This window comes from Triturus cristatus, chromosome 9 (assembly GCF_964204655.1).
Source record: "Triturus cristatus chromosome 9, aTriCri1.1, whole genome shotgun sequence".
NCBI classification, from domain to species: domain Eukaryota; kingdom Metazoa; phylum Chordata; class Amphibia; order Caudata; family Salamandridae; genus Triturus; species Triturus cristatus.
This window is the reverse complement of record NC_140592.1, coordinates 1,272,915,484-1,272,939,588: the sequence shown is the minus strand read 5'-3', so window position 1 is coordinate 1,272,939,588 and position 24,105 is coordinate 1,272,915,484. Positions and strand designations below refer to the sequence as shown.

At 49.9% G+C, this 24,105-nt stretch overlaps 1 protein-coding gene across 2 annotated transcripts in view; it reads right to left on the bottom strand.

The window, feature by feature from the left end:
• Nucleotides 1-24,105, bottom strand: part of PRORP (protein only RNase P catalytic subunit) — a 322,568-nt gene that overhangs the window by 124,258 nt on the left and 174,205 nt on the right. For both annotated transcript variants that reach the window (XM_085627437.1, XM_085627438.1), the window contains exon 4: nt 9,973-10,080. In XM_085627437.1, the coding sequence (XP_085483563.1) occupies nt 9,973-10,080 (108 nt within the window). The remainder of the gene's footprint in view (nt 1-9,972; nt 10,081-24,105) is intronic.

Sequence of the window (24,105 nt, the reverse complement as noted above, 5' to 3'; positions counted from 1 at the left end):
TGTCCGTAAATAATTATTTTGGTATGAAGAATCGAACTAAGAAGTTGGTGACTTTGCTATGTTCAAGTTTCTTTCAGGAGACTCTTAGATGTGAAAGTATTCGAGATTAATAGTAGAATTTACCAACTACATAGAGCATTCGTTGAGATCTGGAAGAGAACAAAAGCGGTCAGATTCTGTTTTTTACTCTACATTCAATGATTTTTCAAAGTTATGTGCGGTGAGGTGCACTGGGAAACATGAGTTAAGATTTTGAGAAGACAGGTGTAGGTGCAGCAAAGTTACTGATTTTGTGTAAACCCCGTGTCTTCGGCTGCTACTGCGAAATGGTTAAAGCGGTCATGAAAGCGGCAGGAGTGAATCTCTCACTGTTTGAAGCGCATTCTGTAAGCGAGGCTCTGGCTACGAATGTTGTGAACGCAGGAGGAAGAGTGGAGTAAAGCAGAAGGGTCCACACAATGCTATTTTCAACCAACGGAGCATGTGTCAGTGCCGGGAGGAGGCCACGGTGCGTATGTGGGACGGTGGGGTTGTTGCTTTCCATGGTGTGTTCACCGAGTGTTGTATTACATGCATCTTTAAAGTGTTTGCTGCTCAGAAGAGACACTAAACGGAAATGCAGAATACTCGCTCCTTGTCTTAATAAAATCACAATCCTCTATGCACCAAGCCTTTGGGAATCAGCATTTTTCTCTCATATAACTGAGGAAATATGAATTTTTATGGTCAATTGTGTCCCCTATCTAGACCCCAACGGCTCCATGTACATGCTACAAGTACATGTATGTTCCCTCCACTTCAAGCTATGAAGACGCAAATACAATTGTGTCCAACGTTAATATGTACTCTTTCATATCTGCCATGAATGGGCCAGATATTCCGTTCCTAAGTATGCCTTGCCACCGTCTTTATATGGTATACTTTTCACGTTTTCCAGCTCTGGCAAGGTAGGCCCTGAATTCTGCCATCGAGCTTTTTCCTGCTTCTGCCTCTGAATGCTCCAGCCTGGACCTGCATCTGTATCCATGAACTTTGCCCTACTCCCTGCGCGGCTAACGGTGCCTGACGCGGCCTGTTGCCTGCCAAAAACTGTATTCAGCCTTCAAGTTATCTGCTCCGCTCCTCATCCAATGCATTCCTGTCTAGTAGTTTAGGTAAATATCCTTCCAGCTTCCGAGCAAAGGGCCCGGCCTTACTGTCTCCGTGCAAGTAATTCATGACTCTCGTTACCATGGTAGGCCCATGCCCCCTCGCATCCCATGTAGACACTTAGACGCTTGTACACGCACTAACAGTCAGTATAGAATAGGATTTGTCCGAGAAGACCTTTCCTTCTAGATAATATAGTTCTTTAAACACAAGATATTAGATATGATTTAGGACTAGGTTGTCCTGACACCCCAGACTTCTGTCTCCTCATGTAGGGCTAAATGTCAAGTTCCCTTCACCCTCTAGTTACACGTCAATCACACGTCATGCGGCTGCGCGCGCATCTCTGCCAAATATTTCTGCTGACTTTTCAGGATTCTCTTATGGATCCACCCATCTGTGACATCATTTTAAATGACGTTTCTAGTATACGCCTTTATGCACGCCTATTATTACGCCTTTTTTCATTACGTATGTGCATTCTTATCTGTATTATCAGCTGTTACGCCTCCTGCATCTGTCTTACTGTACTGCATTTCATATATATATTGTTACTTGTCTATAATGTATTGCCTATCCCTTCCTGAACCTTCGTGGTGATGGAATACGATTGCCTGGTTCGAACCATAATTCCTTTGTAAGGAATAAAGTCCTTTTCAGAACCTCTAATACCACGGATTCTGCCTCTTATTTTTGACTGAGTTATTCTTACTAGACTTTACCGCATAAAAAATAGTACAGGTAATTTAAATATTTACCACATAACAAACAAGCATTTTCAATGCAATAGGTCTCGCATTTACGCCAGTTTAAGCTAGTGAAATTGTGAATGACAAATGCAAACAACAAGGAGATGATGGACAGAGTGCTGAAACTTTTCAAACACTCACCCCCAGTCATAGATCTGGGTTGAATCCAACATCATTCTTTAGCTCACTTTGCCACCCCAGTTCAGACAGCGCTATATGCAAATCAGTCTTGACCCTGTGCCTCATGGGAACAGTCCAGCCTGAACTGCCAAGCGATGTCTTCCCTGACGATGCCTTTTATCAATACATTGTAGAGCTAGGGATGCGGCTTCACTACAACCCAACACACAGCTTTGAGACAGGGCACCATAGCGCTTTGTGTTTCAACACACAGCACTAGACGGCAGAGCACTGCAGCGCTGTACATCCTCCTCAGCTCTGTCTGTTGAGCTGGGAATGCAAATTCACTACAACCCAGCGCACAGCTGCGAGACAGGGCAAAATCACCAATGCACTATAGCGCTTTATATTGCGGCACACAGCACTAGACAGCATCACAGGCACACGCGTCACCACCATACAAAGAACACGCACAGGAACGAGCAGTTAAAGCAGAACAGGGGCAGCAGTGGGGGAGTGCGCATTTACACACGCAGAACAGGGGCAGCAGAACAGGGGCAGCAGTGGGGGAGTGCGCATTTACACATGCAGAACAGGGGCAGCAGTGGGGAAGTGCGCATTTACACATGCAGTACAGGGGCAGCAGTGGGGGAGTGCGCATTTACACCCGCAACACAGGGGCGGCAGTGGGGGAGTGCGCATTTACACACGCAGAACAGGGGCAGCAGTGGGGGAGTGCGCATTTACACACGCAGAACAGGGGCAGCAGTGGGGGAGTGCGCATTTACACATGCAGAACAGGGGCAGCAGTGGGGGAGTGCGCATTTACACATGCAGAACAGGGGCAGCAGTGGGGGAGTGCGCATTTACACCCGCAACACAGGGGCGTCAGTGGGGGAGTGCGCATTTACACACGCAGAACAGGGGCAGCAGTGGGGGAGTGCGCATTTACACACGCAGAACAGGGGCAGCAGAACAGGGGCAGCAGTGGGGGAGTGCGCATTTACACATGCAGAACAGGGGCAGCCGAACAGGGGCAGCAGTGGGGGAGTGCACATTTACACCCGCACTCACAGGGGCAGCAGTGGGGGAGTACGCATTTACACCCGCAACACAGTGGCAGCAGTGGGGGAGTGCGCATTTACACCCGCAACACAGGGGCAGCAGTGGGGGAGTGCACATTTACACATGCAGAACAGGGGGGGGAGTGCGCATTTACACATGCAGAACAGGGGCAGCCGAACAGGGGCAGCAGTGGGGGAGTGCACATTTACACATGCAGAACAGGGGCAGCAGTGGGGGAGTGCACATTTACACCCGCAACACAGGGGCAGCAGTGGGGGAGTGCGCATTTACACCCGCAGAAGAAGGGCAGCAGTGGGGGAGTGCGCATTTACACACGCAGAACAGGGGCAGTGACGTGAAAGCAGCTTCACTTGAATGAAAAAAGTGCCTACATAGAGTAATGAAGGGGACAGTGCAAAGCTGCAAGGAAACAATCCAGTCTGGATGGGCCGGCCAACAAGGAGACAGGGCGGTAACCTAAAAGCCTCCTTTTCAATGGGAAGCCAGCGTTTAGCATAAACGCTGACGCGACCCAATGAAAATGATGGCCGTGGCTTCAAGCCCACTTCTGAAATCTCCTTGCTCACTATAAGCCTCACAGAGCGAGGAGCGCATGCGCTCCAGTGCTAGGTCTGCGAGACCTAAAAAGCAAGTCAGTTCTCAGAAGCAGCTTTAATCCAGAATCTTTGGGCAGCCATTAGAATTGGCGTTTAATTATGGGCTCGACAGGTGTTAGACCTGGCACCTTGGCGTGAGTCTCCCTTCCCCTTTTTTGTCACTGTGCCTCATGTGTTTTTATGGTGTTGGCCGCTCAGAGCACTGTGCCACTGCCAACCAGTGCCACAGGGCAAGTGCTCCCTATGTAAAATGTATATGTTGGTTGGATTCCATGATTGGCTTATTTGGTTTACTATCAGACCCCAGTAAAGTGCACCAGGAGTGCCAGGGCGTGTAAATACAAATGCCGCTGGTGGGCTTGCAGCACTGGTTGTGCCACCCACAGAAGTGGCCTGGTAAAATGTGTCTAGGTCTGCCATTGCAGAACCTGCGTGCAGTCTGGTACTGACATGCTGACTGGGCAAGTGCACACACTTGCCAGTCCCTAAACCTTCCCTTAACTTCATGTTAGTCACCCCTATGGTAGGCCCAAGGGCAGGGTGCATTGTAAGCATAAGGTAGGACAAGCCCTGATGTGTGTGGCATGTCCTAATAGTGAATTACAGCCATTTTCGTTTTTCACTATTGTAAGGCTACCCTGTTCTCATAGGCCAGAATGGGCTGTTAAGATTGTTACATCCTACGATCCTAACAGACCCAGGGAACATGGTAGCAAATCGAGTTTAGTATGCCTGAACTCAGAATAATAAGGTACATCTTTTAGTAAGGTTTAGTTTAATATTCTGCGTTTGTAAATGCCACTTTTAGAAAGTTGGCCTTTGCTTGCCTAACCATTTCAGCCCGCCTCTGCGTGATGTGTATCTGCTGTCTGGCTTGTGTGAGTGACAGGCCTGGGGAAACCCAGATGGGCAGAGCTAGGTAGCCTGGTGGTGAATAGGAAGATTGACCTGTAGATGGGTGGGAGGAGTACACCTGGACTCTGAATAGGGATGTGCTCTGCCACCACAATGCTGGCTCCGCCCCCTGTGGAGCGTCTGATAGCTCTGCCCTGTACCCTGAAAGAAGAAGCCTGCATCGCATCAACAAAGTGCTCCAGAACCGGACTGAACAAGGCAAGGGCCCCCTGGCCAGAGAGAACAAAAGATTTGTGGTATAAATGTAGGAGCCCTGCGCCTAAGAAACCAGATCCTGTCCTGCCAAGAAGAAACCCCTGTCCAACCTGAAGGAACTGGAAAAGCTGCATGGAGGAGTACTGTCCCTGACCTGGGGGATTGGCCTGCAGTGGTTGGCTTGCTGCTGAAGAAGAGGAAGAAAAGACTCGAGGAACCTTTATTTGACTTGTGCTGAGAGATCTCCAAGGGCTTGTGAGTGAGCTTGCCCCCTAAACGAAGTCCCAGGACCAGTGGACTTCACCGTCGTGAGATCGCCTTGGAAAACGGACCGTTTTTGCCCGCATCTTCGACTCGAACTGTTGCGTATGTCTCGCTGATCGCAGCGTACCCCCTGAAAGCTGGTATCCCGCTGTCCGGCCCGAACAACGTGACTAAGGCCCCTCTACGAGCCGTTGCTCGCACCGTAAAGGTAGGACTGCGAACCGTACTTGCTACTATCCCCTACGAACCGTACTGCCGGCGTACGCTCCTTTCCCCTGCTTTGGAAAGGCTGCGGTGCGTACGGTAGTTGCGTACATCTCCCCTGCGGGGATCGTACTGTTCGCTTGTATCCAGCGCTTCGAGTCAAGATTCCCGATCTCATGGTACGGCACAAACGCCGCGACGAACTTTGAACGCACCGTACCTATGCACCGTCCCCTGAAGCCCTGCACGCCCAAGGTCTAACGTACCGTAGTACGCATCGCACCAGGAGGACAACGCACCGTACATCGCGCTTGATGTCAGCGCAGCATCCGTGACAAACTCACTAAGTAAAGGTACTGTGCCTGTTCGCACCGTAGGGTGTACGCTTCATCCCAAAGCGCCTACAGTGCGTGTGAGACCCGTTCCCAAGCAGTTTTTACCGCGTACGAAGCGTACGGACAGGAACAAAGCGCACAGAACTTTAAAACTACGCTAAATTCAAGAACTCTTTGTTTAATAAGTATTGTGGGCCGTTTTTACGTTATCTGGTCTTGTGCTAAGCCTAAACTATATATATAAAGTATTATTTTTCTATATCCCAGTGTGAAGTCTATTTGTGGGGTTGTCACTGAGGTACTGTGTGTGTGTTCACAAATGCTTAACCTGAACGCTCTGAGATAGTCCTTGTCTGCTCGCACCAAGCTACCTAAAGGGTGAGCAGGGGTTATTGTTGGAGTGTAGCCCCCTACCCTGACTGGAGGAAAGGTTCCCTGCTTGACACAAGTACCTACCTGTGCCAACCAGAGAACCCGGATTCTAACAACAGGCATACCAATGGGTGCTTGTTTTGTTGTTATCTTGTCGGCGCCCAAGTTATTCCAGCACTGAGGCGATGATACCTCTTTCAATGCGCATCAACCCTGCCCCGCGGCATCACCTGATGTTTCATCAGTGGAACCCACGCCTTGGAGCTCAGCCTGGTGTGTCGAGCCAGAAGAGCAACTGCAAGAGACCCCCCCCCCCCCATTCTTGTTTAGCCCGACATGTCTCCCCATGGTCTCTATAAGCGACTGTCATTGCACATTGGGGTGAATAGCGCTTGGAGCGCTGTATCCTCGCATCTGAGAGCTATCCGAAGCAACCCAAAACAAAGAGGCGATTCTACATCCGCGCCCCCTTTGTAAGTACCTCAGGTGAAAGATACCATAATCCCCCAGCTTGAGTACCACGGCACCTGGAGCTAGCTTCCAATATGGCCGGACTAGAATCCACCTGTTTCACCACTCACACCATTCTGAGAGTCCAAACTCTGATGAAGATGGTGCAGACAACGAAGGCACTGATGTCCGACTGGTTTCCACACACAGGAGCACAACTTTTGACTGGTGAATCCCTCCGGATGGTTCCAACCCGCTCTTCACAGCTGTTCTTCAAAGTGAGACAAGCTTGCTCTGACGTCACATGCAGCACTGCACTCAGGTTCCACCATCCCTTCCCTTCCAAGTGAACAGCACACTCACCCCCCCTCAAACCGGCTTCCACCTGGACACAGGATCTCTCCCTCCAAGTAAAGGAAGGGTGACACACCAGCGGCACTATATGCTGCTGTGTTGTAACTCCACAATTTCTCTCCTACATTTGAAAACACACACATTGTGTCTGAAAAAGCACAGTTCGAATGGCCTCTTAAGACAATGCACCCTCCCCACAAGGCCATAAGAGGAAAGACTACAGAGCGCCACCTTAAGATCTTTCACACAATTTGCACCCAGAAAATGCACCGTCCCCAAGAGGTGAAATGTGCGCTGCTGCCTGTCAAAACTCTAGGTGAACCTTCTATGCAGAAGAGTCCCCATAAACTACTGACCACTGGCTGTGTCAGCTGTCCTGAGCAAAGGAACATGTAACCACTTTGAAAAGTACCCAACAGCAACAATAAAGCACTTCAGATCTGCTCCAAGCAGATCAAGGGAGCCGACAAAATCCAAGACAAGTCTGTCCCACGGACCAAGAGGCCAAGGCGCTGGATGGAAGGATGTCTGCACCGCTCCACGATGCAATTCTGGGAGAAGACCGTCAAAATACCATTGGCAAACTCCCTAACCTGGCCATACGGGGCGGCTACCAAGAATATCACCCAAGCTTATGAGTGGTGGCAACAACTCAACGATGTCCCACGGACCAGGAGGCCAAGGCGCTGGATGGAAGGATGTCTGCACCGCTCCACGACGCAAGTCTGGGAGAAGACCATCAAAATACCCACTGGCAAACTCCCTAACCTGGCCATACGGGGCGGCTACCAAGAATATCACCCAAGCTTATGATTGGTGGCAACAACTCAACGATGTCCCACGGACCAGGAGGCCAAGGCGCTGGATGGAAGGATGTCTGCACCGCTCCACGACGCAAGTCTGGGAGAAGACCATCAAAATACCCACTGGCAAACTCCCTAACCTGGCCATACGTAGCACCGCGGGCTACCAAGACTATCACCCAAACTTACGAGTGGTGGCAACAACTCAACGATGTCCCACGGACCAAGAGGCCAAGGCGCTGGATGGAAGGATGTCTGCACCGCTCCACGATGCAATTCTGGGAGAAGACCGTCAAAATACCATTGGCAAACTCCCTAACCTGGCCATACGGGGCGGCTACCAAGAATATCACCCAAGCTTATGAGTGGTGGCAACAACTCAACGATGACCCACGGACCAAGAGGCCAAGGCGCTGGATGGAAGGATGCCTGCACCGCTGCACGATACAAGTCTGGGAGAAGACCATCAAAATACCCACTGGCAAACTCCCTAACCTGGCCATACGGGGCGGCTACCAAGAATATCACCCAAGCTTATGATTGGTGGCAACAACTCAACGATGTCCCACGGACCAGGAAGCCAAGGTGCTGGATGGAAGGATGTCTGCACCGCTCCACGACGCAAGTCTGGGAGAAGACCATCAAAATACCCACTGGCAAACTCCCTAACCTGGCCATACGGGGCGGCTACCAAGAATATCACCCAAGCTTATGATTGGTGGCAACAACTCAACGATGTCCCACGGACCAAGAGGCCAAGGCGCTGGATGGAAGGATGCCTGCACCGCTGCAAGTCTGGGAGAAGACCATCAAAATACCCACTGGCAAACTCCCTAACCTGGCCATACGTAGCACCGCGGGCTACCAAGACTATCACCCAAGCTTACGAGTGGTGGCAACAACTCAACGATGTCCCACGGACCAAGAGGCCAAGGCGCTGGATGGAAGGATGCCTGCACCGCTGCACGATGCAAGTCTGGGAGAAGACCGTCAAAATACCCATTGGCAAACTCCCTAACCTGGCCATACGGGGCGGCTACCAAGAATATCACCCAAGCTTATGATTGGTGGCAACAACTCAACGATGTCCCACGGACCAACAGGCCAAGGCGCTGGATGGAAGGATGTCTGCACCGCTCCACGATGCTAGTCTGGGAGAAGACCATCAAAATACCCACTGGCAAACTCCCTAACCTGGCCATACGGGGCGGCTACCAAGAATATCACCCAAGCTTATGATTGGTGGCAACAACTCAACGATGTCCCACGGACCAGGAGGCCAAGGCGCTGGATGGAAGGATGCCTGCACCGCTGCACGATGCAAGTCTGGGAGAAGACCATCAAAATACCCACTGGCAAACTCCCTAACCTGGCCATACGTAGCACCGCGGGCTACCAAGACTATCACCCAAACTTACGAGTGGTGGCAACAACTCAAGGATGCTCTTCGAGGGCAACTTAACCCGTGTTGTAGCTTTCCATGTGGAACAAACAGATCCTTGCGATACCATGCCATCATGAAGCAACTTGGGAAAGGCCTTTTAATTCTGAACCCATCATTCTAACTCGTGGCTTTTCCAGGTTTGTTGCCCAAAGGATACCATCTTTCCCTCATTTCGGACCCTTGCTTTACCCTTTCACTGAGCCTTGACTCTTCCCTGTGTCCCCCATTCCTTCACTTGCCCCACCATTCCCTCGTGCTGCTGATTAATGTGCGCCTGACCCCCATGCCCAGCGTCACTTCCTTCAAGCTCGCCTGCTACAACCAGGCGCTCACCCAGACCAGTCTAAACCTGGAAAAGACTCCAACCTGAACCGTCTCAGCCAACGCCTAGAGCGGGGGCAGCTGGGTGCTACAGAACCCTGGAGGCTCAACGCCTCCGAGGCGGAGACCCTCGTGGGTGGAACGAGGCACAGATACAACCCTCCACCGCCGGCCTAAGGAGCGCGGACCTCCTCAGAAGCCGGCAGAAGGAAAGAACCTGGCTGGGCGATGGACGCCAGCCTCCCACTCCAAGCTCAGTGTGGCTGAGTGACCGAGAGCGCCTTCTTTGCATCTCCCCTCTTCAGGGACTCTCCCGCAGCGCTGCAGCCTCAAGAGCTGGTCTTCTAGCGCCTTGACTACGCTAATGCGCCCCATATTAAGGTTGAGTGACACCTACAATGAATCTAAATGTCGTGGCGACATAAGGCGCAGAGGCACAATGCTAGTGCCAATAAAATACAATCCCAGTGCCAAAGCCCCTGAAGCGATGCTGCGGCCCCAGCCCCTCCAGGAGTGAGCCCCGCACCACACAGCATTACCACAGCACTGGGGATGCAGCGCTACAGGCAGGAAACTCCACCATTCATGAGAGCTTCAGACGCTTGAGGTACTTACGATCTGTGAGCGGAACCCCCGGCCGGAGATGTTAGCCACGTTCAGGCCGTCGATGACTATGTCAAAAGGAGAGTGCCTGTCCACAAACTCCCGGAACTCCTGCAGCTCCTGCAAAGAGAGAGAGAGAAATGAAACCCATACTCCGATGTGTCCAGAGGGTATCTGAGCACGCGTCACTGGGGCGGAGGCGCTGAGAAGCCGCTGAGGCGCTGAGAGGCCAGAAGGCCTGAGGGGCTGAGGCGCTGAGAGGCCAACAGGCCTGAGGGGCTGAGGCTCTGAGAGGCCACTGGGGATGAGGCGCTGAGAGGCCACTGGGGATGAGGCGCTGAGAGGCCACTGGGGATGAGGCGCTGAGAGGCCACTGGGGATGAGGCGCTGAGAGGCCACTGGGGATGAGGCGCTGAGAGGCCACTGGGGATGAGGCGCTGAGAGGTCACTGGGGATGAGGCGCTGAGAGGCCACTGGGGATGAGGCGCTGAGAGGCCACTGGGGATGAGGCGCTGAGAGGCCACTGGGGATGAGGCGCAGAGAGGCCACTGGGGATGAGGCGCAGAGAGGTCACAGGGGATGAGGCGCTGAGAGGTCACAGGGGATGAGGCGCTGAGAGGCCACTGGGGATGAGGCGCTGAGAGGCCACTGGGGATGAGGCGCTGAGAGGCCACTGGGGATGAGGCGCTGAGAGGCCACTGGGGCTGAGGCGCTGAGAGGCCACTGGGGATGAGGCGCTGAGAGGCCACTGGGGATGAGGCGCTGAGAGGCCACTGGGGCTGAGGCGCTGAAAGGCCACTGGGACTGAGGCGCTGAAAGGCCACTGGGACTGAGGCGCTGAAAGGCCACTGGGACTGAGGCGCTGAAAGGCCACTGGGACTGAGGCGCTGAGAGGCCACTGGGACTGAGGCGCTGAGAGGCCACTGGGGCTGAGGCGCTGAGAGGGCCACTGGGGCTGAGGCGCTGAGAGGCCACTGGTGCTGAGAGGCCACTGGGGCTGAGGTGCTGAGAGGCCACTGGGGATGAGGCGCTGAGAGGCCACTGGGGATGAGGCGCTGAGAGGCCACTGGGGCTGAGGCGCTGAGAGGCCACTGGGGCTGAGGCGCTGAGAGGCCACTGGGGCTGAGGCGCTGAGAGGCCATTGGGGCTGAGGCGCTGAGAGGCCACTGGGGTTGAGGGGCTGAGAGGCCGCTGAGGTGCTGAGAGGCCAGCATGCCTGAGGGGCTGAGGCGCTGAGAGGCCAGCAGGCCTGAGGCGGAATGAGGGACATGTCAGGGTTGAGCCTCTGAGAGGATAGTAGGGGTCAGGCAGAATCAATCATGTCCCAGGCTGAGGCCTCGGAGGGTTTGCAGCCTGACACAGGACACAACTGGGGATCACAGTTACATTTCAGACCTGCCTGAATATTGGAAACAAGCACTGGAAAAAACAAGCATTTTCAATGCAATAGGTCTCGTATTAGTGAATGTTTGAGCAATTGGTGTTGCAAATGTTAATGTTTTATGTTTATTTTATTTTTAAATATACTACCAGTAGCATAAGTAATATATGAAAAGGAATGAAGCAATGGAAGGGTGCACTAACATAACCTGTTACTAGGTGTTCTTGTGGAGCTGTAAAGGGACCTTTATTGGCTTTATAAAGGTATACTGCACCCTTAATGCAATTATAAAGAGAAAGATTGCATTAAGGCTGCAATACCTCATGTGGCAAATTGAGGTCCCTTCATAACTCCACAGTGACAATTAGTCATCACTCCATTTAGATACTTTTACAACAAACCTATGCCTAAATACCTTTGTTTAAGAGTTGCAAATATTAGCAAATATGGAACAAATGCAGCGTAATGTATTGCTTGTGACACGTAATAGCAGGGTTCGATGGTTTAGGGGAGTAATGCGTCCAGCGTAGGGGCCTGTGCTTGACCTTAAGGTCACAGGTTCAAATCCCAACGTGTTGATTGAGCCTTTTAATCTCCTGACGTCGATACAATAAGTACTGTTGGGTAATATTAAATCTGTTTTATTTAGGCTAATATGCCCACTGGTGAATATGAATTTTATTAATACAGATTATATAAAAAACCGCTGCTAAGATTAGGAATTTAATTTGTTGGTCTCTCACTGCGCGAGCAGTGCTACGCACTGCAACGCAGGCGCGAGACCTAAAAACCCCATACATCAAAACTAATAAACATACATGGCTGCATTTCTGTGGAATTCTTTTTTCCGGTAGCCCTTTCTTATGTGTAATAAGATCACCTGGCACTCTGTCATGGACAGCATTATCATGCAGGGATCTGCAATGGAGTTGGGTAATGCTAGCGCCTATATTAAGCATGTCAGTGTTATCATGCAGGGCTCTGCAATGGAGTTGGGTAATGCTAGCGCCTATATTAAGCGTGTCAGCGTTATCATGCAGGGCTCTGCAATGGAGTTGGGTAATGCTAGCGCCTATATTAAGCATGTCAGTGTTATCATGCAGGGCTCTGCAATGGAGTTGGGTAATGCTAGCGCCTATATTAAGCATGTCAGCGTTATCATGCAGGGCTCTGCAATGGAGTTGGGTAATGCTAGCGCCTATATTAAGCGCGTCAGCATTATCATGCAGGGCTCTGCAATGGAGTTGGGTAATGCTAGCGCCTATATTAAGCGTGTCAGCGTTATCATGCAGGGCTCTGCAATGGAGTTGGGTAATGCTAGCGCCTATATTAAGCGTGTGATGTGTGATAAATACACATTATTAACCTGAGGGATTTCCGGCACTCAATATTATCACACGTGCCTCTACCAGGCATGCTATTATCCTGTGCAGGGCACGATCGTGCATAATATCAGTGCAGGGCTCAACAGTTCACGCTATCATTAGAGGCTGTACGCTTTCATGCACAACAGTTCCACGCAGGGATCTATGGGCGACAATGTTATCCTACACATGGCTATATCATGTGCAATATCACCATATACTCAGGGCAATAGTGATACAGAGGGTTCTGTCAGGCACAATGTTGTCTTAGAGGGCTACATCGTGTGCGATATTAGTATAGCTTTAGGGCTTTTCATGCACAGGGATATACATAATGGGTCTGTGGTGCAAAGTGTAATATACAGGGCACCAAATACACAACCTGAACAGAAACTGGGCTCTGCCATGCAGAATGTTATCCTGCAGAGCGCCACCGGGCACCACAGTTTTACCATACAGGACTCCATCGCCATAGCACACGTGTTCAGCAGGCACTTCATCACCATTAAACGAGTGAGACCCGTCGCTTGGGTATCATTCAACATGTGTGTATCACTTCGTCACCATTAAATGTGTGTGCATCGGGCACTTCATGCTGTTAAACAAACGTGTGTTACGCCCTTCATTAAGAGAGCGCGCGTGGACACACCGCTATGAGCATCCGGCCCTACGTCATAAGCAAGTGTGAACCAGGCCCTTCCCAACCGGCGCTTCAGAACCATTAAACAAGTGTGCTTGAAGCACAACACTGCAATGTAACATGTCTATCGAGCGCTTCATCGTCATGTAACAGGCAATAAATAAATTGTAATTGCCAATAAATGTGTGTATAATTCACTTCTTCACAATTAATGGTGTGTACATGAGATTTCGTCACTAATAAACATGAGTGTACATAGCAGGCACCACCTGATCGCCATTAACCACAAGTGAATCAACATTTCATCATCCTTGTGTGTGTGCAGCATGCGTTTCATCTCCGCGTAGCAGGCATTTTATGATCGTTAATCATGCGTATATCAGGCACACATTACCGTCACACGTATGTATCTTAGGTACTTCATCGCCAATGAACATGTAAATCAGACATTTCATCATCCTTGGCATGTGTGTGCCATGCATTTTATCTCTGTGTGTCAGGCATGTTATCATCGTTGACCATGCGTATATCAGGCACGTCATCAGCGTCACATGTTTGTCAGGCCCTTTTTCACCGTTGAACGTGTGCATCATGCGCTTCATCAACCTTCGCATGCGGCTGCCATGTGCTTTTCTATCGCTGTTAAATATATGTGCAACAGGCATTTCATCATGCTTGGCATGGGTTTACCATGCACTTCATCTCTGTGTGTCAGGCATTTTATCATCACTGACCATGCGTATATCAGGCACGACATTACATTTACACATATGTTTGCCGGGCACTTCCTCGCCATTGAACATGTGCATCAGGCATTGCATCATCCTTGGCATATGTGTACCATGCGCTTCATGTCTGTGTCAGGCATTTCATCATCAATGACCAGGCACGACATTAGCGTCACACGTATGTTTATCAGGCACTTCTTCACCAGTGACCGTGTGCATCAGTCCCTTCGGCCCCGTTACTCTCCGGTGTATTATTAAACGGGTACTCATCGCACACCTCCTTATCAGTGAACAAGGCTCGCCAGTGCACTTTATTCTAATTAAAGGTCGCTGTCTGCCGGGCTTTCGGTGTGCACTTTATTAGCACTAAACAGCGGGATTTGCCCGGCTCCATTACTCGATTAGGCAGGCGCCGGTGTGCACTTTACCATCTCCATCAAATATGGGTTTGTCAAGCACATTAACGCCTGTTCAGAACTTTATTTACCATGTGCCATTTACATGCCCCACACATTTGCCAGAAAAGATATAGAACAAATTAAAGACGCGAGCAAACACCCCAACATTTACATAAGAGACAAATACTCGAAGAAATCGACCGACAGAAGAAATAGGTATGCCACAAACTAAATCTCAAAGAAACCGGCCAAAAATAAACCCAGATGCAAACTCCAAAACAAGCTTAAAAGACACACTCACAAAACAGAGCGCACCTTTGTGGTCCATTAGCCAGGGGTTCCGGATTAGTTGTTTCCCTGTGAAATGGATTCCAAAACAGAAGAGGCCCGCGAGTGCTACGCACGCACGTGCCACAGGGAGACATGTGGTTTCAATTATCACGCCCGTGCCTAGGCACGATAATTGAAACCACATGACGTCCTGGTGCGCGTAATAGACACCAATAGACCATGGGTGGAGCAACGCGACCGCCTTTGGCCTATTGCATGCCGTCTTTGAGTAAAACACGCACTCAAAGGCCAATCACGGATGCTATAAGGAAAAGCACATGCACAAGCGTGTGCGATTCCAGGCTCCGTTTCTAAACCCCCTACAAAAGGGCTCTCGCCTGTGTGAGCAGTGCTCTGCACTGCAACGCAGGGCGCGAGCCCTAATAATTGGTCTGGCATGCTTGTTTTATCATGGTTTTTGCAACACTTTCTTAATGGAGCGACTGACAGACGCTTGGCACTATTAAAATAAAAATGTCGAAAAGCAAAACAATTTTTGGGTCTCAAGAAGCATACACTACCATAGCAGTTGACAGCACTCAGAAAAATTAAAGGAACTACTTTGAGTGCGAATGTGCGTCTCGTGAAAAAGCAGAATTTCACTCACAATGAAGTTAGCAAATGGTTGAAGTGGGCTGAAATATTACCTCCTGCTGTAGTGGTCAAAATTAAAACGTGAATGGCATAACAACAGAGCAATGAATGAAGAGGGATGGCTGAAAGCCACCAATGGATAACAAGGGATGAGTGAAAGACATCAATGGATAACGAGGGATGAGTGAAAGACATCAATGTATGAAGAAAGATTGCTGAAAGCCAATAATGGATAAAAAGGGATGGCTGAAAGCCAATAATGGATAAAAAGGGATGGCTGAAAGCCAATAATGGATAACGAGGGATGTCTGAAAGCCACCAATGGATGAAGAGGGATGGCCGAAATCCACCAATGGATGAAGAGGGATGGTGCGCAGGAATCACGGGGGACCATGTGATATACCGACACATTTTGGAAGTGGGTGTGTGCAGGGGACACTATCTTGTTCCCCTGCGCCCCCCCCCCCGATTTGTACGTGGAAGCTGACTATATCAATGCAATTACAATACACTTTTAAACAGTAGCTGAAACCATGCTGCACATCTGCTGGAAATGCCGCAACCTTACTCTGGGGGACTCTGGGAACACTTTGTTTTGTTCATTAGTTAATTACAGTCACTGAGGTGTTGAGACTCCCCTAAAACTTTTCTTCCTGACAAACCAGGGGACACAGCAGAGTAAGGGACGCCAGGAGATATTATTTTATATTAGAACATTGGAATGTTGAGCCCTTTATTGAAGACAATGGAGTGCCCCGGGCTTCTAATGGCTGGTGAAAGCCCGGAGCATCACCATGCCTCCCTGGGCCCAAGGGGATTTGAACCCCCACGGACTCGGAGAGGACTTTGTTTTTACAAATGAGAACATTCTGCCCTCTAGGGGCGAAATGTTCCAATAGCCTCAGAGCCCTCCTAGCGGGATCTACCGGCCATTAAAGGACCGCTCCCTTGTTCAAGACCTTCGGCTCTGGCCATTAACGCTGGAACGGGCCTTTAATGGCCGGTAGAGTCCACTATGTCAGGTTCTAAGGTTATATTAATGTTACTTCTGGCTGACATGAGAACAAAATTATTTTAGAAGAAGCCCAATACCTCAGTGACACAGTGAAATAATACAACCTTAAAGCCCGACGAAGTGAGCGCTAGTGGCCATTAAAGGCCTGCTCCACTGTTAAAGGCCTGAGACGAAGGCGAGGATCTTTAACAAGGGAGCGGGCCTTTAATGGCCGGTATCACACGCAATGGAGTTCTCTTAGGCTATTAGAACATTCCGGCCCCACAGGGCAGAATGTTCTAATTTGTAAAATAACGGCCTCTCAGAGTCTGAGGGGGTTTAAATCGCCTCGGGCTCCGGGAGGGCTTTGTTCAATCAATCAATCAGCCATTTGTAGAGCGCGCTACTCACCCGTGAGGGTCTCAAGGAGCTGTTGCTGTGAAAGACCAACATTGGAATGCTGGCGCTCCGGGCTTTTAGCGGCCATTAGACGCCCAGAGCACTCCATTTTATTTAGTGAAGCGCTCAACATTTCAAAGTTTAAATATAGCCTTGTAGCTCTACTCCGCCCATTAAAGGACCACTCCAGTGTTAAAGACCCAAGCCGAAGGCAAGGGCCTTTAACAAGGGAGCAGGTCTTTAATGGCCGGTATAGCGAGCTACGGCAGGGTATAAGGCTATTAGACATCCCCTTGAGATCCGGGAGACCTTTGTTCACAGCTGTTGCTGTGAAAGACAAACACTCATGTAGGAGCTCCGGGCCTCTACCGGCCATTAGAAGCCCAGAGCCACCCATTGTCTTCAGTGGAGCGCTCAACATTGCGATGTTCTAATTAGCATTAAACAGGGGGTCCCCCCCCCCCCCTCCCCCTGAGTTTGTTCCTGATTTCAGACAGGCAGGTCCTATCACTGATCTGTCTTCCGGGTTCGTAGAAACATTTCAAACAGAAAAGCAGACCGTGAAATCTTAGGCTGCACACACGTACACATCATACATGTGTGCATGAGTCATTTGATTCAAGGTGCCACACGTGTATCTATTGAACTCCGGATGCTAACACTGAATAAAAATAACTAAATAACTGAACACAAAGCACTCGAAGCTCTTTGGGGTTAAACTAAATAAGCAGAAAGCCTGCAGTCTCTGCACTGACCAGCACGCGATGCTGGACTTCAAATCCCGGCTTCCCGCTGGACCAACTCGTGTGATCCACCGCCCATGGGAGTATTACATGTATCTTTTTCCTTAAACAAGCAGTTTGAGAGCACACGAAGGCCTTTGGAACAACATGCGGATATATTAAATACCATTGCTTCTCAGTCAATCATAGCATAGGCTCTATAAATGACGAACAGGACACGTCAGGTGACTTTGGCAGCATCGTCAGGGAATGTTGGACGTTTCAGGTTTCAAAATATGACCTTCGATAAAGGTCACTCCATCCGGTGGACTCGGACGCACTTCATCGCATCTTTTGCCGACGGTTCTTGCCCGACTTACATCTTTAGATGCTTCGGCTCGAAGAGCCAAGTCAGACCCGGCTCCGCTCCCCCCCCACCCCCCCCAGGGAATATAGGGTCTCCACTCCGCACCGCCGAGGCCTCATTCGGGGGCTCCGCGTCCGCACACTTGTGTTTATTTCCACGCAGACACAAATGTTTTCAAGTGAAGAAGGGCCCACCCAGTGCGTGCACACTTTGGAACAGTTTCCGCCTTGAATAAAACTTTCCCCAGATCTATTCTTGTCCGGGGTTGCACGAGCTTTGGGGCGGGGCACGAGCTTTGGGGCGGGGCACGAGCTGGGAATATTCCCGAATACCAAGAACAGTCCTAGATGATGGGGATCCCCCAGGATCCCCGCCGGCCCCGCCCCCTCTTCACCTTTAATCCCCCGCCCCGGAGGCTCGGTCTCGAGTGCCCTCGGGTTCACAGTGGGGCATTCCCGCGGACCTGCGCATCCTTGGGTGACGTGCAAGGCTGGTATGATGGGCAGGGGTTGCACAGCCGCCCCCGGGCCGCCTCCACCCTGGCACAGTCTCTAACGCGCACTGCCCCGCGCAGGATCACACGCCGCGGCGGTGGCACCGGGCAGAAATCCCCGCCCGGGCACAGCGCCCAGAAAGCGTGAGAGGAGTTCAGGGCGCAGCGTGAACATGGAGTGCGGAAAGAACAGGCAGCACCAGGGCCGCAGAGGCCGCGCTGTTCCCTCTGTTCCTGGAAACAGCTCTCTGAGAAAGCAGAGCCAGGTGTGCGTGCCACAGGGTACACGGGGACTTCCGTCTCATGGCACAGCGCCCAGAGGCGAGGCCTGGCACAGGGGCAGCACGAGGCGAAGCCTGGCACAGGGGAGGAGGGTACATCAAAGCACCCAGAGGCGAGGCCTGGCACAGGGGAGGAGGGCACATCACAAAGCGCCCAGAGACGAGGCCTGGCACAGGGGAGGAGGGTACATCAGACAGCGCCCAGAGGCGAGGCCTGGCACAGGGGCAGCACTATAACTCCATCTGAGGCGCAGCGCCCAGAGGCGGGGCCTGGCAGGAGGGCACATCACACAGCGCTCAGAGGCAAGGCCTGGAACAGGACACTGTCCAGGGACTGTGGGTGGGGGTGTATGGCAAGGATTACGGGTGAATTTGTAGAGGGAAATATGACATTAATTTGAGCGCTGGACATGCGAGTCTGTTCTTTGATTTGAAAAGGACAGTGGAGGGATAAAAGAGGGAAGGGTCTAGAAAGTGTTTATTTGGAGATTATAGCAGTAGGAGGAGGTTTGGTATGAGTAAAAGGAGAGATGGGGGGGGGAAGTGGATGAAGGAGAAAGATGAGGTATCAGATGAGTTAAGGATGGGTACATGAGGCAGGGGTTTAGAAATGCTTGTTTAGGGGATCTGAACAGTAAAAGAGGTTTGAGAGGATGCAAGGACGGCATAGTGTAGAAAGGGTTATTTTGGGGATCATAGTGGTTGCATGGGGTTTGGGATGTAATGTAATGTAATGTAAAGGTGAATTTATACCGCGCGGCTACCACTCCAAGGAGTATCTTGGCGCTAGGTCAACCAGATGGAAAAGTTGAGGGGGGAAGACATAATTCACGCAGGCACCAAGACTACACCATTGCTAAGCAAGCCGCATCAGTGAGAGAAAAGATCCATGTTTTCAGAGCCTTTCTGAATTGAGCCTCCTGCGACAAGGATCGGATGGAAGAGGGAAGACCATTCCAGGCTTTAGCGCCCAAGACAAAAAGAGATTTGCCACCCTTGGTGGCTAGCCTGAATTTAGGGATAGTGAGCAGATTCAGTCCTGAAGATCTCAGACAACGTGCCGGATGGTAACGTTTAAAGCCATGACACAGATACTTCGGACCTTGCTGATGGAAGGCCCTAAAAGTGAGTAAAAGGATCTTAAAAAGAATCCTTTTACCAATGGGGAGCCAGTGAAGAGTATTCAGTGCCGCTGATGCAGATGATTTACGAGGCCAGCGTAGTACTAAACGAGCCGCAGCATGCTGGACTATTTGTAGTTTGCGTAGTACTGTTTTATTGGCTCCGGCATATAAACTATTACAATAGTCCAGCCTGGAGGTGATCAGAGCAACTGCGACTGTCTTCCTAGCTGGCAAGGGCAGGAGATCAAAAAACTTCCTTAATGATTTTATTATACAGAAGCATGAGCCTGCTACAGTCAGCGCTTGTTGTTTGAAGGATAGCTGGCAATCAAACCTGATGCCCAAATTCCGAGCAGAGGTGATGGTCATAGGGGGAACTTCAGCATCCTCGGGCCAGCAAGTTGTTGGGGAAAACAGATTTTGTTTACCAAAGGGAATAATTTCTGTTTTGCCAGCGTTGCATTTGAGGTGATTGTCCGCCATCCAATGAAAAGTAGCAGCTAGGCACTGTCTGAGATTGTCCTCACTATCTAAATGGTCACCATCCAGTACTAAAATAAGCTGAGTATCATCAGCGTACGAGATACTACTAATCTGGAAGCTTGTGATTAGTTTCATCAGGGGGACCATATACAAGTTAAAGAGCAGTGGACTCAAGCTTGATCCCTGAGGAACTCCGGAGCTAAGGGGCTTGGCCTCCGAATGAAAATCACCTAGCACTGTAATTTGTCGTCGGTTTGTGAGGAAATTTTTTAGCCAAGCCAGAACCACCCCACCTACTCCTGCGGCAGCCAGACGGTTCAAAAGGATGTTATGAGAAACCGTATCAAAGGCTGCCGACAGGTCGAGTAGGATTAATACAGCTTTCTTACCCTGGTCCAAGGCCATCCGAAGGGACTCTGCTGAAAACAGCAGGGCAGATTCGGTAGAATGGTTAGATCTGAACCCTGACTGATTGGAATGCAGAATATTATTTTCTTCCAAGAAACTCGTGAGCTGGTAATTCACGAACTTCTCAGTCATTTTGGATAGAGCAGGGAGCAGGGATATTGGCCGTAAATTGGAGAGGGTGGTCGGGTCGGCTAATGCCTTTTTTTGAAGAGGCTTAAGAGCAGCAAGTTTCCAGTCGTTTGGAATATCCGCTGTGGCTAGGGATGAATTAATGATCCCATTGATAATGGGATTCATTACTGTGGCTAGGGTATGTAGGACTGATGAGGGACAGGGATCAAAAGGTGAGCCCGATTTACAGGCAAAAATGGCCTTTAAAGAGTCTTCTAGCGTTACGTGAGAGAATATTTGCAGAGTGGCTGTACTTTCCTTGCTCTCTGTGCTCTCAGTGATTTCTATAGTGGACGATGTTTGGGGGAAAGTCTTAACAATGTCCAGGATCTTATTTTCAAAATACACTGCAATTTCATCACAGAGTTTCTGGGATGGCGGTATTTCCTGCCGAAGGACTGACGGATTAGTAAAATCCTTAACTATTTAAAAAATTTCTTTTTCCTTATTGCCTTGGGCTGCCATAGAAATGGCCTGGAGAAAATGGGCTTTCTTAGCTGACTTTATGTGAGCATGATAGATTCTTCTTGCTTGTTTGTAGATGTCTCGAGCAGAGGCTTCATATAGCCTGCGCCATCTCCGTTCCAGTTTTTTTTAACTCTGTCAGTTCTGATCGTAAGGCAGATGAGAACCAAGGGGCTCTCCTCTTTGTAGTTCTAACATTAGAACTTGAGATCTGAGACCTAATAGGGTCTAATTGGTGACCTACCCTGTTTAACCAATCACAGAAACCTTGATTGTCTCCAGTTGTGTTCCCTGTTGTCCTAGGTGCACTAGATATAAGAGATTCAATCAAATCAGGTCTCTTGGATAATTTCTTCCAATTAGGTTTACACAAGAACTTGGAAGTAGGTTTCTTGTTAAGATTCGGTATCATAGTTTTGTGGTTTAATGAAATATGAAAAGGTATGAAAAAATGGTCAGACCAGATCTGGGGACAGGGTGATTTTACAACAAGTTTGGTGGAGTTAGAGCAAATACAATCCAAAATGTGACCTCCTGAATGTGTACTTTCATGGGTCAATAGGGTGAGTCCCAGGACATTGATAGTCTCCATAAAGCTGTCAACTCCAGGAGTAGAAGGGGAATCAAGATGCAGGTTTGAGTGAGAGAGCGGAGGGAGAAGATATATTGATAGAGATATAAGGTGAGAAATAGGGTAGTGCATTGGAAAGAGGAGTAGAATGAGGTTTTGGGGTGAGTCAGAGTGGAGGTAGAGGATACATTAAGAGAGGTATAGAGTGTGGCGAGTGCCGCAGTGCTGACGCCATAAATGACACAAGAACAGACCATTCAGACACATGTGTGGCACGGGTCAGAGCACTTACACTGTATACGTGACAGAGCTCTCTGACTGCATGTATGGCACGTGTCACAGCGCTCAGATTGTATACATGACAGAGCCCTCAGACTGCATGTGTGGCACGTGTCACAGCCCTCAGACTATAAATGATCCATGACAGAACCCGAAGACTGCATGTTTGGCATATGTCACAGAACTCAGACTGTATTCATGATACATGACAGAGCCCTCAAACTGTATGCATGCCATGTGCCACAACGCTCAGACTGTACACATGATACCAGAGCATGCAGACTGCATGTGTGACACATCACAATGATCACAGCGCTCTGACTGAATACACGCTAGAGCCCTCAGACTGCATGTGTAGTACGTGCCATTGCGTTCACCCTCAATACATGGTACATGAAATAGCCCTCAGACTGCATGTATGGCACGTGTCACAGCCCTCAGACTGTATTCATGATACATAGCAGGGCGCTCAGACTGCATGCATGGCACGTGTCACAACGGTCAGACTGTATAAATGATACATAGCAGGGCGCTCAGACTGCATGCATGGCACGTGTCACAACGCTCAGACTGTATACATGATACATAAAAGAACCCTCAGACGGCATGTGTGGTACGTGCCAATCGCTCAATGAATGATACATGAAAGAGACCTAAGACAGCTTGTGTAGCTTGTCACAGATCTCAAACTGTATACATGATGCATGACAGAGCCCTCAGATTGCATGCGTGGCACACACCACAGCAGTTAGACTGGTTACATGACAGATCCCATGTGTGGCACACACCACAGCAGTTAGACTGGTTACATGATAGAGCCCTCACGCTGTATGTGTGGCACGTCACAGAACTTCGACGTATACATGACAGAGCCCTCACACTGCATGTGCGGTACGTTCCACTGTGTTCTCACTGAATAGATGATACATGAGAGAGCTCTAAGACTAGGTGTTTGGCACATGTCACAGTGCTGACACTATACATGACAAATGAACAGAGCCCTCAGACTGCATGTGGCACATCTCACGGCGCTCAGACTGTATACATGATACACGACAGAGACATCAGACTGCATGTATACCATGTGTCACAGCGCTCAGACTGTATACATGGCAGAGCCCTCAGACTGAATGTGTGGCACGTGTCACAGCGCTCAGACTGTATACATGGCAGAGCCCTCAGACTGAATGTGTGGCACGTGTCACAGCGCTCGGATTGTATACATGACAGAGCCCTCAGACTGCATGTGTGGCACGTGTCACAGCGCTCAGACTGTATACATGGCAGAGCCCTCAGACTGCATGTGTGGCACGTGTCACAGCACTTCGACTGTATACATGAATCATGACTGAGCCCTCAGACTGCATGTGTGGCACGTGTCACAGCACTTCGACTGTATACATGAATCATGACTGAGCCCTCAGACTGCATGTGCGGCACGTGTCACAGCGCTCAGACTGTATACATGACAGAGCCCTCAGACTGCATGTGCGGCACGTGTCACAGCACTTCGACTGTATACATGAATCATGACTGAGCCCTCAGACTGCATGTTCGGCACGTGTCACAGCACTTCGACTGTATACATGAATCATGACTGAGCCCTCAGACTGCACGTGTGGCATGTATCAATACATAAATCTTTTGACTTTAATACCTCCAAAAATAGTGAACAGATTGACACCAAATTACAAAAAAAGCACTCTTTCTGGGCCAAGTTCTAGCACCACTGCGCTAAACCACACGTTACTGTACATCACTAGACTCTACACTTCTATAATTAATCCTATTGAGTTGTACGACACTTTACTGTACGTTACTTCACTATATGACACTCCAGTGAATGTTAGAACGCAACGCCACTAAATGTTATTACACTGAACACTACTGAATCCCAAGCTAATCCACTGTATTGCACTACAGTTTATGCTACTCCACTGTACGCTATCACAT